General features: G+C 31.9%; 1 protein-coding gene across 1 annotated transcript; it reads left to right on the top strand.

The window, feature by feature from the left end:
* Nucleotides 1–1,156: 1,156 nt before the first annotated feature.
* Nucleotides 1,157–12,052, top strand: LOC149420264 (uncharacterized). The gene is made up of 9 exons (XM_089636329.1): nucleotides 1,157–1,246; nucleotides 1,748–1,945; nucleotides 5,373–5,449; nucleotides 5,535–5,737; nucleotides 6,147–6,232; nucleotides 9,886–10,018; nucleotides 10,321–10,510; nucleotides 11,040–11,180; nucleotides 11,952–12,052. The coding sequence occupies exons 2-9, from the start codon at nucleotides 1,752–1,754 to the stop codon at nucleotides 12,050–12,052; spliced, it is 1,125 nt and encodes a 374-aa protein (XP_089492455.1). The 5' UTR covers nucleotides 1,157–1,246; nucleotides 1,748–1,751.
* Nucleotides 12,053–13,719: the final 1,667 nt, after the last annotated feature.

The raw sequence follows: 13,719 nt of genomic DNA, 5'->3' as shown, positions 1-13,719 counted from the left end.
TTTTGGAAAGCAGGTACTTGAGTACTTGAGAGTTTTGGTCAATGCAAAAGAACATTTTCATTTTACAAATAGATCGTGACATCGTAGTTGTATGACATTGTGTTTATAAAATACCAGGTTGTCAGATAAATTATTTTATTAGGGATTTTACTTGTGGAGAAGAAATATCATGATATGATAATGTTACTAAATTATTTACTAGAGGTCTTGTCGCATTCATTCTGGAATGAACAGGTGTTATTTATGCACGGAGAAAATTTGCTGATATAAAATATTGCTAATTTATTAAAAATCTCTTTAAATTATTCGTATTCCGGTTAAAAACGGGATTGCAGGCCTTTAACAAATGAATTGACAGGTTTCTTAATGAACTATCAATAAAACACGAATGAGTTAAAGAAAAGAGAAAAATTCTAATATTTTCGCATTTCGTCATTGTGTACTATCGGAGTCATTAAATATATCGTTCACATATTACTACCGATATGTTATAAATAACAAAGGCCCTAATTCTGTACATTGAGCTATTGAAAATTTACTTCATTCAGAGTCACTAACTTGATCAATTAAATCTACTTCTTGGGGTCTTTTATTTAAGTAATTAGTCATCCCTGCAAAATATTTTCCATTTATTCCAATAGATCCAAATTTATTCCTTAGTTATGAGATATAGGTACTATAGGGATGGTCCGATGCTCTGTAGGGAATTCGCTTGAACAGCGCAGGTGTAAACTATGCACCCTAAATTTTAAGTTTAGACTTACGGAATTCAATACTATCGAAGTCCTTTTTAGTCTATAAATATTCCTAGACATTTTTAATCTAGAACCTACGGCGGTATATAGGTAATTCGTTAATTTCGCGATATTATCTTCTTTGCCAAATTGATTAGATGTTATTATTTTATGGTTTTCTAAAAATGCCCAGATTTGTTCTATTAGGTACAATTTTTTTCAAATATATTTGATAATAGTGATAATTTTGTGGGTCCGGCGATAATTTTGTGGATCTTTACGGCATTCTATTTTACGGATAGGGCGATGATTGTTTTTTTTTTTAAATAATTTGTTTGGGAATATACCAATTGCCAGATTAATTATGTGTGTTATGGGACGCACTAGATATTGCTTCGTTGTGTTGTCCTAACGTCTATGTTGTCAAATCCGGGGGCATAGCCTCTATTTAATTCAGTAATAGTTTTGTCAATATCAGATTCTGTTACCGGGTAGAAATTATTATACTGATGGTGAGTTATATGTTTGTAATATTAGAGTTAACACGTCTAACTACACGGTTGAGGTATTATTATATTGATGGCGTGTTATATGTTTGTAATATTGGAGTTAGACGTGATAATGGAGTTTGTCAGGTTTTTGCCGACATTTACGAAAGAGTTATTTAAGATATTACAGCATGTTTTGTGTCTTTTTGTACATTATATATGTTTTTCCATCTGTTATTTCAGATACGTGCTTGCATTTTTTTATTTATTATCTCATTTATTATTATTTATTGTTTCTACTTATTGTTATATATTTAAGGTAAGTATATTTTTTTGTAATTAGTGACTGTGTTATTATGAGCTGTCGACTATTGTGTTACTTTATATAGCTTATTTTTTTAATCTAGGGTTTTATTATTATTGTTTTTGAATTGAGATTATAATGGTTCGTGGCTCATCTTGGTTGTTACTATTATCTATTGTTTCAAATTATAAATAGTATATAATTATGTATTCTTTCAACAGGGTTATGAATGCAGGAGAAAAAGGTCTTTATTACAATATAGTTGTCTGTATGCTTGCTTCCTGTAAGGCTAGTTACGTGGATACAAGTCTGAAGACTGCACTGGCAGCTTCTAACATATCTCTAACAGTTGACATTGGCGGAGAATATTGCTATGTCGACGAGCCTGGACCTTGGGATTCTGGAGAAATAGCTGCGGTGTGAGTCATTTTTTCCTTATCCCAGTTTTTTTACATAAGCTTATCTACAAATAATGAGTATTTTTGTTTAAATGGCGTAACAACTATGTGATTTAGTCTGCCATAACGTCAAAGCAAGATTGATTAACTCATTTATCAGAATCTGATAGTATTATTACGCTAACGTCTGGACGATCTAGGCCCTCTCATTGGTCAAATTTAAATCGTATGTTTCGGGTAAATCCCGAATAGGGGGTCTGCAAGCAAAATTCGACCACTCTGCCCCTCTGGCGGTATAAGAACGAAGCAAATGACTGGCGCGAATATTTAAATATGCAGCTAACAATAGGCATAGTTACGCAAAATAACATTATCATTAACAAGCGTTTAATAAGAAGATTTCTTCTGGAAGCTTTTCACTTTGTGATGGCATTATTTATTTTACTAAAACATAAATAACTTTGTTCACATATCTCAATTACATACAACCTCTACATTTTTCATGAACGAAGTTCACGTCATCAGGAGTAAGTATACATTGAAGTAAAAAATAAAATATAGATTACAATTGGTAAGAAGAAGTTGAAGGAGGGGGGAGGGGTAAGAGTGGGTGGAGTTTATCAGAATAAGGAATTACAATATCGTTAGACGGGAAAGACCAGTTGGGTGGGTAAATATTTAAAAGAGGGCTTATAATTTTTTTGCTTATTAATTATATCTGATTTTATATTGACATGTTTTCTTTTTTTCTGTAACATTCTGTAATAATCTATTTACAATATATACTCACCCTCTCTCTGTGAATGACTTAATATCTACCTATTAAATGTAACTGTTGTTAGTATCACTTAAACTGGGCGAAGTCCAACCAAGTGTCGCCCGCAGAAACAAAACAAAACAAGGAAAAAACCCGCTGAGCGGGTTTTAAACTGCTAGTCGAAGTTTGTTGTTCTATATGATAATTTTTTAAAAGTTATAGTTAAAATAAAATGCAAGAAATTCTCACTAGAGACCCTAGTTCTGCTCCTAATCTAGTAACAATCCAATGACACAAACTATATTATGAAGGTTAAAATATACTCCCATTAAATGTTAAGGAAGCCAAAAGTTTTTTGATGGTTATGTCTCAATGTTGGGACATATTTAAATATATACTAAATAAGTAAAAAAAACCGTTTTGGATAAATATTCCTATTTTGTAGTGTTTTGTGTATGCCTACAATTTTTTTTTAAATTTCAAATAATTTTTTAATTTTTTTAAAAGAAAGACAAACATTCCCGGGTTACGAATAACCCAACAATGTTTGAAAATCTCCTACTACCACCACAGAAAGCCGAAAATATTGCTTGTGTTGTGATGGAGGACTTAGCCAGCCGAGGAATCGAACACGCGACGCTCGGGTGAGACCCAAGCGCTATGCCCACTCAACCACTGACCGGTCATAGTGTTGTCCTTAAACAGTTTTTCTGATGCAACTGAAAACCTAGACATTATATTTTTTTAAATAAAACAAACAATTTGTATTTAACCACAAATGGTTAAATAAGTGTTTGTTTTATTTTAGAAAACCTTTTTGCTTTCTAGCGTGTTGAAAACTTTCCAACATATGTAATATCATTTTGTAGGAACCTCTTTACTCATCATACCAGAGAGTAGTTACTTGATTCTGTATATTTAAGATATCTCTTTTATACTAAAATAAAGTCGCTATCCCGGTCTGTTTGTGTGTGCGCTTAGTTCTTCTAAACTACGCAACTGATTTTAATAAAATTTTGACTGTCATCTAAAAAATTTCTTCTAGAAGGTTATTTAATAAAGCTTTCAGCAGTGTAACACTTGAAATTAAAATTGAGGAAAGTAAAAATAAATTCACACACAAAATTAAAAAATGGATTAAAGAACAAAAACGAGAAAATTACCAAAATGCCACATCCCCCAATTGGGGATGCCATAGTCTCACTGGCTCCAGACGGGAGCAGTTGGGACTCTTGTGAGGTTTCACTATAAAAAATAAAAAAAAATAAAAATGTAGATTATATTTTCATATTATTAAATGAAGGCCTCAGCACGGGCAAGCCACCCAGTGAGGCCTACATTACTGGAAAACTTTGAAATGTAAAAAATCTTGTAATAAATAAAAAAAAATAAAAAAAACATACATACAAGCGAGTAACGCCGGGTTTACGTCAGCAAGTACTAAATAAAATTGCTCATTTACCATAACAGTACTTCGTATTTTTTGATATTATTCCACGGCAGTATTGAAATACAGTAAATTTTACTGAAAAATCGTCTATTTAGTACCGTGTACCGGATAATTAGGTATATAGATTTTTAATGATGTCAAACTTGACACTTTTCATTTCTAGAAGTTTGTTGAAGAGGCCCTTTTCTAAAGTGGCTACAAGTACACACATTAGATATATTTGGAGTTTCTGAAATATAACATACCTTTCTTATAATTTCAAATTCAAGCTAAGAACAAATTCATATTTTCACATATTTATTAGCTACATAATAAACATAATTTGGATAAATAGAAATGAAGCGCTCAGCGAAAGAGTGGTAGTGATTGTTGCGTCCAACAATCAAAAGTTCGTAATCAAAAAAAAAAAAAAAAATCGCTTATTAATATTATCCTAATCTTAGGACGGGTTGTTTCGGAGAATCTGAACAATTCATCAAATTTCAACGTTCATTTTCAAGTTCTGTGAAAGATTTTTTCAAGTTCTGTTTTTTATTTCAGTTTTGTCAAGCAACTAGCCTACAATGATATAATAACAGAACTTGAATAAGTCTTTCACAGAACCCGAAAATGAACGTTGAAATTTGATGAATTGTTCAAACTCTCCGAAACAACCCGTCCTTAGTGTTCACATTATTCAAAAGATGGATACTATGCATTTTGGTTAGGCAAACATCACAATACTATTTTGATGATGTTTTTTTTTATATATATGTAAAAAACAGCATCGAAATAAATATTATTTTTCTTTCTTATGAACATATTTGTTTTTAAATTCATATGGCCACATAACATATCACATATGCATACTGTAGATACTGATAAAAATTAAGATATAAAAATTTTAAAAATAATTGTGAAAGCTCGATTTGGGCGTAAATAAATAAATAATATTTTTAAAGTGATTTATTTTTGGGGAATTATGCCGTGTTTCGCTACGTCCTTCTTTAGCCAAGGTTTCGGACATCATTACAGTGTCCATCATCGCGGCTGATGTGCAAACATCTGTTCACACATAATTATGTTTACACATCTGCCCGGATGATGAATACTGTAATGCTGTCCAAAACGTTGGCTAAAGTAGGAGGTAGCGAAACACGGCCTAAGACTTCAAAAATAAATCACTATAATACTTTTGGCGATGAAAATGTCAAATCATAACCTAATAATATTATGTTTCTAATTTGTTTTTTATTTTTCAGAGCCGTCTTAACGGTAATCATATGCTTCGTTGTATTGGGCACACTTTATGACGTTTGGTACAGGAAGATTAAAAAAGGTAATAAGAGTTTTTGTCAATTACGGAACAACCTTGGTGTCTTTTTAAAACACTCGCTTAACGATACGACTTTATGCTTTTTCAGGAGACCCCAAAGAGCAGAGCTTTACGCTGACAGCATTCTCTGCATACACCAACTCCTTAAGGCTGATCACCCTTAGTAAGGACCCTGGACCGCTAGCGAGCATCCACGGAATAAGGGTCCTGTCCATATGTTGGATCATAATGGGACATCGTTACAGCGGCAGTGGATCATTTCCCGTAGAGAACCAGCGTGATTTCTTTGAAGTAGGAAAAATACTTGCTTTATAATATTATTTTCAAATATTGGTACCTAAATCATTTTAACGATCTCACATTTTAATACATTGGGCAGACTAGTCAGCCAAAGATGGCCAGCTGTAGGAGTCAGTCGATGCAATCATGGGGATTTCAGCCGTGGATATATGTAGCCAGTACAATAAGCTAAAATGAATGTAGTTTCCATAGTCCTAACGCACTAGAGAGGCAGGCCTGCCAAACTGGTAATATTGGCTGCTATTAAAATGGATAGGTACCACAAAGGCTGTAAGAATTGGTTCCTACAAATCTTGTGCAATATATAAAAAAAATATTATAGGTACCTACTCCGTAGAGTTCGTTTAAAAGAAAGATTCAATTTTATCAAAACGTGTATTAACCGATTTGTTTGTTTCAGTGGAGGACATCGTATGCCGGCATGAACATCGTAGCTTCAACCGTCACCGTAGACACTTTCTTCCTGCTCAGTGGAATACTGCTCTCGTACATATTTTTCCGTCGTACTGATAATAGTAAGTCGATTCAGGCCACTTGTTTGTGCTTTTTGCATTTTCTTGACATAAACAATATGAAAATTGAACACCCTACTAGCTCGTCGAAAAAATCTTTTTGACTAACCAACAATTTACTTTATGGTATTTAAAAGGAAGCTACAAGGTAAATAATAAATTGTATATTCTTGGAATGCCTTATATCGTAGGTAATAGGCATTAAAATTGCTTGACAAACGGAGTCTATAAACGTTCGATTTCAAGCATGAAACTGGTTTTTATTTATTTTTTAAATAATTTTATAAGAAATCAAAAAAGTTAATCAACTGAAACTGTCACAGATAATGTAAGCTATAATACAGTATTTTTTTAAGTTGTTTCATTTATGCGTTCATACATTTCTATTGAAAAAATATTTTTTTTAGTAGTTTTCGTTTATGTTTTTAACCAAGTAATTTATTTTTTTATTTGAATTCTACTCAAGCGAAAAGATAGGAAAACCTTCAATTTAACTAAAGCATATTTTTTGGTATTCATAATGTACCTACACCAATTCGTTATAAAGATTAATCAAAATAATGATTTGGCATTAAGCTTCGCCTTAACTTGTAGCAAAGATCCAAACTCATGCTGGGCTTCGAAAGATATATTTCAAATGCAAAAATCATAATCAAGGTTTCAGAGTGCACCCACGAAGAATAAAGAAATTCAAATGTATCTACCTATGAACATAATGCACGGGGAAAAATGAGTACGGATTTTTTATCAAGATACTATTTGATACTAAGATAAAATGTGACTGCATGACCATTTCCTAATAAAATATTCAGAATATATCTGTGTAAACAACACGTTTTTATCTCACATGGCTTTGTCTGAATAAATACAATGAACGAGAAGCGAAAATATTATTTTTTTGAAAAACACGCGTTCCGTCTTCCTCATAACATATTCGTTCTTTAATGATAATTTGTTATGAAACATATGAAATCATTCGTTATAAGCCTCTAGTCCCGTTTTCAATGGGAAAACTTATATTTTGACAAGATTTAAAAAAAATTACAAAATTTTATCTTTATTATATATTCTAGTGTTGTACATTATTATAACAACCAGTTTTTTAAGTTCAAGAGTAACGTAACGGAAATACCCAATTAGAAGTTTATTAATTTACCTCTGTTGCAAAAGTTCAAAGTACGACTTTTTATGGATTAGAACACCTTTGTAAACTTCTTCCTCCTTTTTACTTATGTATGACTGGACCGGTTTAATACTATTAACCTAACAGCAGGTATCTTCAGTGCAAAAGAATATATGTTTATGTTTTTTATATAAGGCATCTACTTCAGGTTGTAAAAATGGTTTATTATTAAAGCGGTTTTAAAAACAATTCATTTATTTGTTGATGAAAAACAACAATTGGTGTGTTTACTTTCAGAATCAATTCGAGATATTCCAAAGATGTATCTTCATCGCTATTTGCGACTCATACCTATTTTGGTTTGTTTACTTTCAGAATCAATTCGAGATATTCCAAAGATGTATCTTCATCGCTATTTGCGACTCATACCTATTTTGGTTTGTTTACTTTCAGAATCAATTCGAGATATTCCAAAGATGTATCTTCATCGCTATTTGCGACTCATATCTATTTTGGTTTGTTTACTTTCAGAATCAATTCGAGATATTCCAAAGATGTATCTTCATCGCTATTTGCGACTCATACCTATTTTGGTTTGTTTACTTTCAGAATCAATTCGAGATATTCCAAAGATGTATCTTCATCGCTATCTGAGACTCACACCTATTTTGATCATGGTGATGCTCTTGGAAATCAGTTTATTCTCTAAAGTTGGCCGAGGACCATTTTGGAATCAGTTAAATGTCGACCAAGGTTACTGCAGGGAATATTGGTGGAGCTTGCTTCTATATGTCCAAAACTACGTAAACCCAGACAATGTTGTAAGTAATAGTATGTTTATGATTTCGTCAACAATTGGCTATCTTCATCTAAAGGAACTACGCTCATATCACCAGTCACGTAGGTTTCAAAGTCCATTTCGTCCCTTATCAATCTTCCCCAGGATGATCAGATGTTTCATACTTCAAGTCTTGAAAAATCTTCCAATCAAACAGTTGACATTGTCACTTCTTATTTTTATTCTTCTAGCCTTAGTTTTTTAGAGTTGCGGTACATAATAATAATATGTCAGTCGATATAGCTAATTAGAGAATGTGTATCTGGCAAACTATCCCCATTCTCATTTCGAATTAAGCTATCCTTGTCTTTCAGTCGAAGGGCCTGACGTATCTCTACCTTTCATTTCTTAATTTATCTTCGCTTCTCGTCTTCCCTACACATGCATAATTATACCATCCATATTAGTGCAAAAAGAAGCGAGACACATATTTTGAATAAAAACAAAAATAAATTGAAGGTAGCAATTACTTTGGGGCGTAGGTACACACTTAGTAAAACACCACTTTTTATTAAATTAATAAATTTCAGCCAACTAGGTTTCGCTTATCTGCTTTGGCAGGGCTATTATATTAGCTAATTATAATTAAATACAAGAAAAAGACACCTTATTGGTGACAAGTGGAAAATAGAGAGACAAAATATTAAAAAAAGGATAGGTAAAGGAGGGGAAAATAGTTTCAGCGGAGTACAACGGAACAAATTAAATAGGGACTATCACACCATTTTCTTTTTTATTAATTTTGTTTTAGTAATTATTGATAGCTCTCTTCAGTTTTTCTAAATTATGAAACACAATGACTTACTTTCAGAAGTTTAATCAAAAGGGCGATTAGATTTTTTTTTAAAATTTTGGTGACAAAATAAGATTTTGTCAAAACCCAAGAAAGAAACTATGTTTGGATTAAATCGATGGATATCTGTCACTTTCGAGGTTTTTATAAATTGAACTTATGATGATAATTAGACTCGCATATGGATGACACTTTATTCTTTCCTCCAAAACAGTTTTTTAGTATCCCATTGCTTTGGTAAGAAGCAAATAGTCGAAATACTTTAACCCCGATACTCTGTTATGTATCTAGGGGTGATTTTTACAAAAACGATGCCATATAAATTAGCCAAGTTTGTAATCTTAAGTTGAATGCTAAAAAACTGTTTGTTCCAGTGTATGGGCAACACATGGTATTTGTCTGTAGACATGCAGCTATACATACTGTCTCCACTTCTACTATATCCAATCTTAAAGAACACGAAGATGGGATTAGCCTGGGGTTATGCATGGTTATTGGCTGCCCTTGTCACCGTCTTTACCATAAGTTACCTTGAAGGATGGATGGCAGCTTCTTATGCGTAAGTTTATAAAAATAAAAATTCTTTCTTTGCGATTTACTGGACGCCATGTACACGATGTTTTCTTATGTCGATTGTAAACAAATTTAACTGCAGCTAAAAAATTAAAACGTAGAAATTAATTATCAATTATTCGTGCCTATTTTACCAATGCTTTAACAACAGAAGAATGGTGCAGCAATTTTCTGAAAAAAAAGCTAAAAGTTGTAGTCCTAGTGGGAACCCTTGATAAACACCGTTGTTAAAATACTCATTATTATTATCGTTAGGCATTATGTGTGATGCACTTAATCAATACCAAAAAAATATTTCAGCGACCCGAAGGTTCGTGAACGCCAGAGGTATTCCTACTTCCCAACCCACATGAGAGCCTCCCCGTGGCTGATAGGAATATTGGCTGGATACTACCTGCGGGTCTACAATAACAAGAAAATCAAGATGAATAAGGTCAATATCCATGAATCGTCGGTTGCCGTTGTGATTAATTTTCTATTTTATCCAGGAGCCTTTTGTTGAAGCTAATACTTTTTATAAATGTTTTCGTCAATTCGTTGGGTTGCTCCGGAATCCTGCAGGACACCAACAGATACTCGTTGCGGTCGAAACATATCTAACTCTTGAATCTTCTTGAAAGTATATTCCTCTTACCCGACACAGATGGTTTTGTTACTTCAATGTTTCAAGGACAATTGAAAAAATATATAATGCCAGACATGTTGATATAATCTAAAAACTTCTATCTTTTTCAGATAGTTGTTTGCATCTTGTGGCTAGCAAGTTTGGCGATCATGTCGGCTGTACTTTATGGTATGAAACCCTTAGCAGAACAATCGCACGTGTTCACTTATCTGGAAGACACCACCTACTTGGCCTTCAGCAGGCCTGCCTGGGCCATGGCCGTTCTTTGGGTCATCGTTGCCTGCGCTTTCGGATATGGAGGTAAGACATTATAAACTACATCTGTGTAGATACCAGATAATTCTATGGAACTTTAGATAAGTGGTTATAAAACCTGAGTTTTAAAATTAGACTTACGTTCCAACAAAAAATTAAATTGTTGGTTTTTGTGATGCACAGTATAAAATCGAATCGTACGTAAGCGAACAAGAAAATTTTTCGTGCTTTATTTTTTACAGGATTAGCATTTATGTCATAAAAAATCAAAATCATTGAAGAGACTTAATTGACAGCTGAAACACCAAAAACATGGTGACTTTGGTGAAAACTTAACTATGCCAAGCAGTAAAATGTGTGATTACCACATGCACCCTTATAACCTAGTCTAAGTATTTTGCTGCAAATAAGATATGTACGAAACATCTGAGAACTTAGAAAACAAACCAACTGAGATCATACATAACTACTGATAAGTTAATGAATGATGATGGTCTGCATTGTACCGACGTAAAACGGTTATTTTTGGCTTCGCATGTATCTACTAATATTATTATCTTTTATTTTCTTTCAGGTCCTATCAACTGGTTCCTAAGTTTCAGACTATGGGAGTTCCTGGCTCGTCTCTCGTACTCCATGTACCTTACATGGTTCAATTGTAACCTATACTATAACCCGTGGAAAAACAGTTCCTTACTTTTCCAGCATCACATGGGTAATCAAAATTCCCATTCTTTCTGTTAAATATACTTTAAACATCCATATAAATCCAAAACTCGAAATTTCACCTAATTTGAATCGAATATTTTTATCTGTTTCAGGTACATCTCTCTTTTGGAGACATTTTGGTAACAATCATAGTTTCATACTTCACGGTTTTGGCCTTTGAATCTCCGGTTACAGTTTTAGAAAATGCTATTTTTGGAACTGGTCAGTAATAATGCTAGTTAATCATGTTACTCAAGTTTACTTTATTCCGTTTACCATAAATAATATGCATATGCATGATAATCTTATAAATATGAAATTCATAAAATTAAGATAAGTACAAAACCATCTGACTCACCATAAAAAGACAAGGATCTTGTGTTTTGTGAGGGAATTTTAGCTCAAATAAAAAAAATCATCAAAGTAATTAATAAAATAATAAAAAAAGATAATTAAGAAAAACTCAGGTTTTATCAATAATAGATTGAAAGATTTTTTAAAAATAATAACAGATATGTGGACTCTTATAGTAGTCATAGATAATTTTTAAATTTTTGCTGAAATTCATAAATATTTTAGATAATTTTGTGATAGTAATATTAATTGATCTGTGCATAATTATTATTTTAAGAATTATAATAAAATATAATATAATAACTTTTGTTTCAACATTTGAATAATTTTGTATAAAAATCATACTAAAATGCACCAACCAAAATAAACCTCGAAGCATGCTATCATATTTTATAACCATTACAAATTTAATTTTTTTTTTCAGAAAAGAAAGAGCCTGTCAAAGTGCCCGAAAATTTGGTTTTGGACCTAGAAGGAATGAAACGTTCGCAAGATGAGCCAAACGCTGTCACATCTACAGAATGAATAATAGATTATTTCGTCTTCAACTTCTTTACAATTTATTTTTATTTTATTCTTGGTCAATATTTACAGTCAATTAAAATGTAACAATATCAATCTGCCAGTAGTAGGTAAAAATCAGTAAGATCTTACCTAATAAATTATAAACTTAAATATTAAATTATTGGACTTAGGGATTTTGAAGACGATAAGATTTTGCTAATGTAAAACTCCTTTCGTTAAGGATCCAATCTCTATTCCAACAATAAACAGATCGAGCACTAGATCTAAAATAACAAATTAGTGCTTAAATCTTTAAGACAACCTGGCAGGATTTGTTCAAAGTAATTTCTCATTTTGGCATTAACGTGGCTTAGTATTTAACATCCTGCTTTAATTTGATAATAAGATGTCAGGAAACAAAAAATAAATCAAAGATTAACTATAAATTGTTTTTGATTATCCCTGTTACTTTTGATTTCAACATTCTTCTGATATAATTATGCTGATTACGTTGCTAATTGTTACACAAAAACAGTTTTATTTAGAGAAACGGCTACGTTTGGTTTTTTAATTATTATGAACTAATATTTAAATACTTAAAGAAACTGTATTGAACACTATTGAACAGTGTTGGTCTTCATTGTTATGAACTGCTTATGAAATATTTCTCTCATTATTATCTTGATCAAGAATTTGTGTGTCGTGTTTTCAGTTTGTTGACATGAAAAATTACTGATTCTTGGGGGTTAGAAAATGTTTTGAAAATAATTAATCTAATTTATTAATAATTATTTTCCTACTAAAACTCACAAAATAATAATTTATATCTACTAACCCCGGTCTGATTTATTAAGGCATATTATTAATAAATTTATAAATAAATTTCCGACCGCAAAGTAATATATTTTTCAACTTTTAAGTTAAGTTCTCTTGTTTTAGCAACAGAGCGCCATCTTCCATTTCCTGCTCTCAAATTGCCGCCGCAGGGGGAAGCGAAATTAATTTGACTCGATTTTTATATTTATTTATTTACTTCACGCCCTAGTGGGTTTTCAAATTTAATTTGATAAATATTTGTTAAATTCCCACGATGTCATTAGTAGAGCAGATCTATAATGATCACGCTCGTTTTTAAATAAATTATGTGTGTGATTCTGTCAAAACCTCCATCTCCTTGCTGATTTTAAATCGAAGCTTCTTCCTGTCATCTGTATAAAACTCGAAAGGAAAATGTGTTACTCGACGTCGTACAACCTATGTGCAAATTTTATACGATGCAAAATCTCAACTTATCGAGTTAAGAACGTTAAATTACATCAAATTCAAATTAAAAAAATATTAATTGCACAAAAATACAGAGTACAAAGGGTATAGCTTATAGGTTACATCCTATTTCTTTCAACTAACCCAAAAAATACACATTATATTACATAACCCAACAATTACATGCTAACAAATTTATGTAAACAAAAAATAAAAAAACAGAGGTATTTAATTTATGTAAAGTTTTCATTTAAGGTGTAGTAACATTTGTTTAAAAGAAATTTTTTTAGTGATGATTTCAATTTAAGTATATCGGTTATTTCTTTGATTCTATATGGAAGGTTGTTATATACTTTAATGACCATGTAGTGTGGTCCTTTTTGAAATATAGTTTTGTTTGCTTTTGGGATTAATAAGTTTTCTTT

Source organism: Hesperophylax consimilis, chromosome 10 (genome assembly GCF_061612785.1).
Source record: "Hesperophylax consimilis isolate HC1 chromosome 10, BYU_Hcon_1.0, whole genome shotgun sequence".
Lineage (NCBI taxonomy): Eukaryota > Metazoa > Arthropoda > Insecta > Trichoptera > Limnephilidae > Hesperophylax > Hesperophylax consimilis.
Note: the sequence above shows the minus strand (reverse complement) of the source record. Positions and strands in the feature narration are given on the sequence as shown.

What these genes read in the sequence shown, in the direction of transcription:
- LOC149420264 (XM_089636329.1), top strand. Translation starts at nt 1,752, where the DNA reads ATGAATGCAGGAGAAAAAGGTCTTTATTACAATATAGTTGTCTGTATG. An exon ending in CTCAGTGGAATACTGCTCTC is followed by an intron (nt 6,233 to 9,885) that starts GTACATATTTTT and finishes AAAATATTTCAG; the next exon opens with CGACCCGAAGGTTCGTGAAC. An exon ending in CTGCGCTTTCGGATATGGAG is followed by an intron (nt 10,511 to 11,039) that starts GTAAGACATTAT and finishes ATTTTCTTTCAG; the next exon opens with GTCCTATCAACTGGTTCCTA.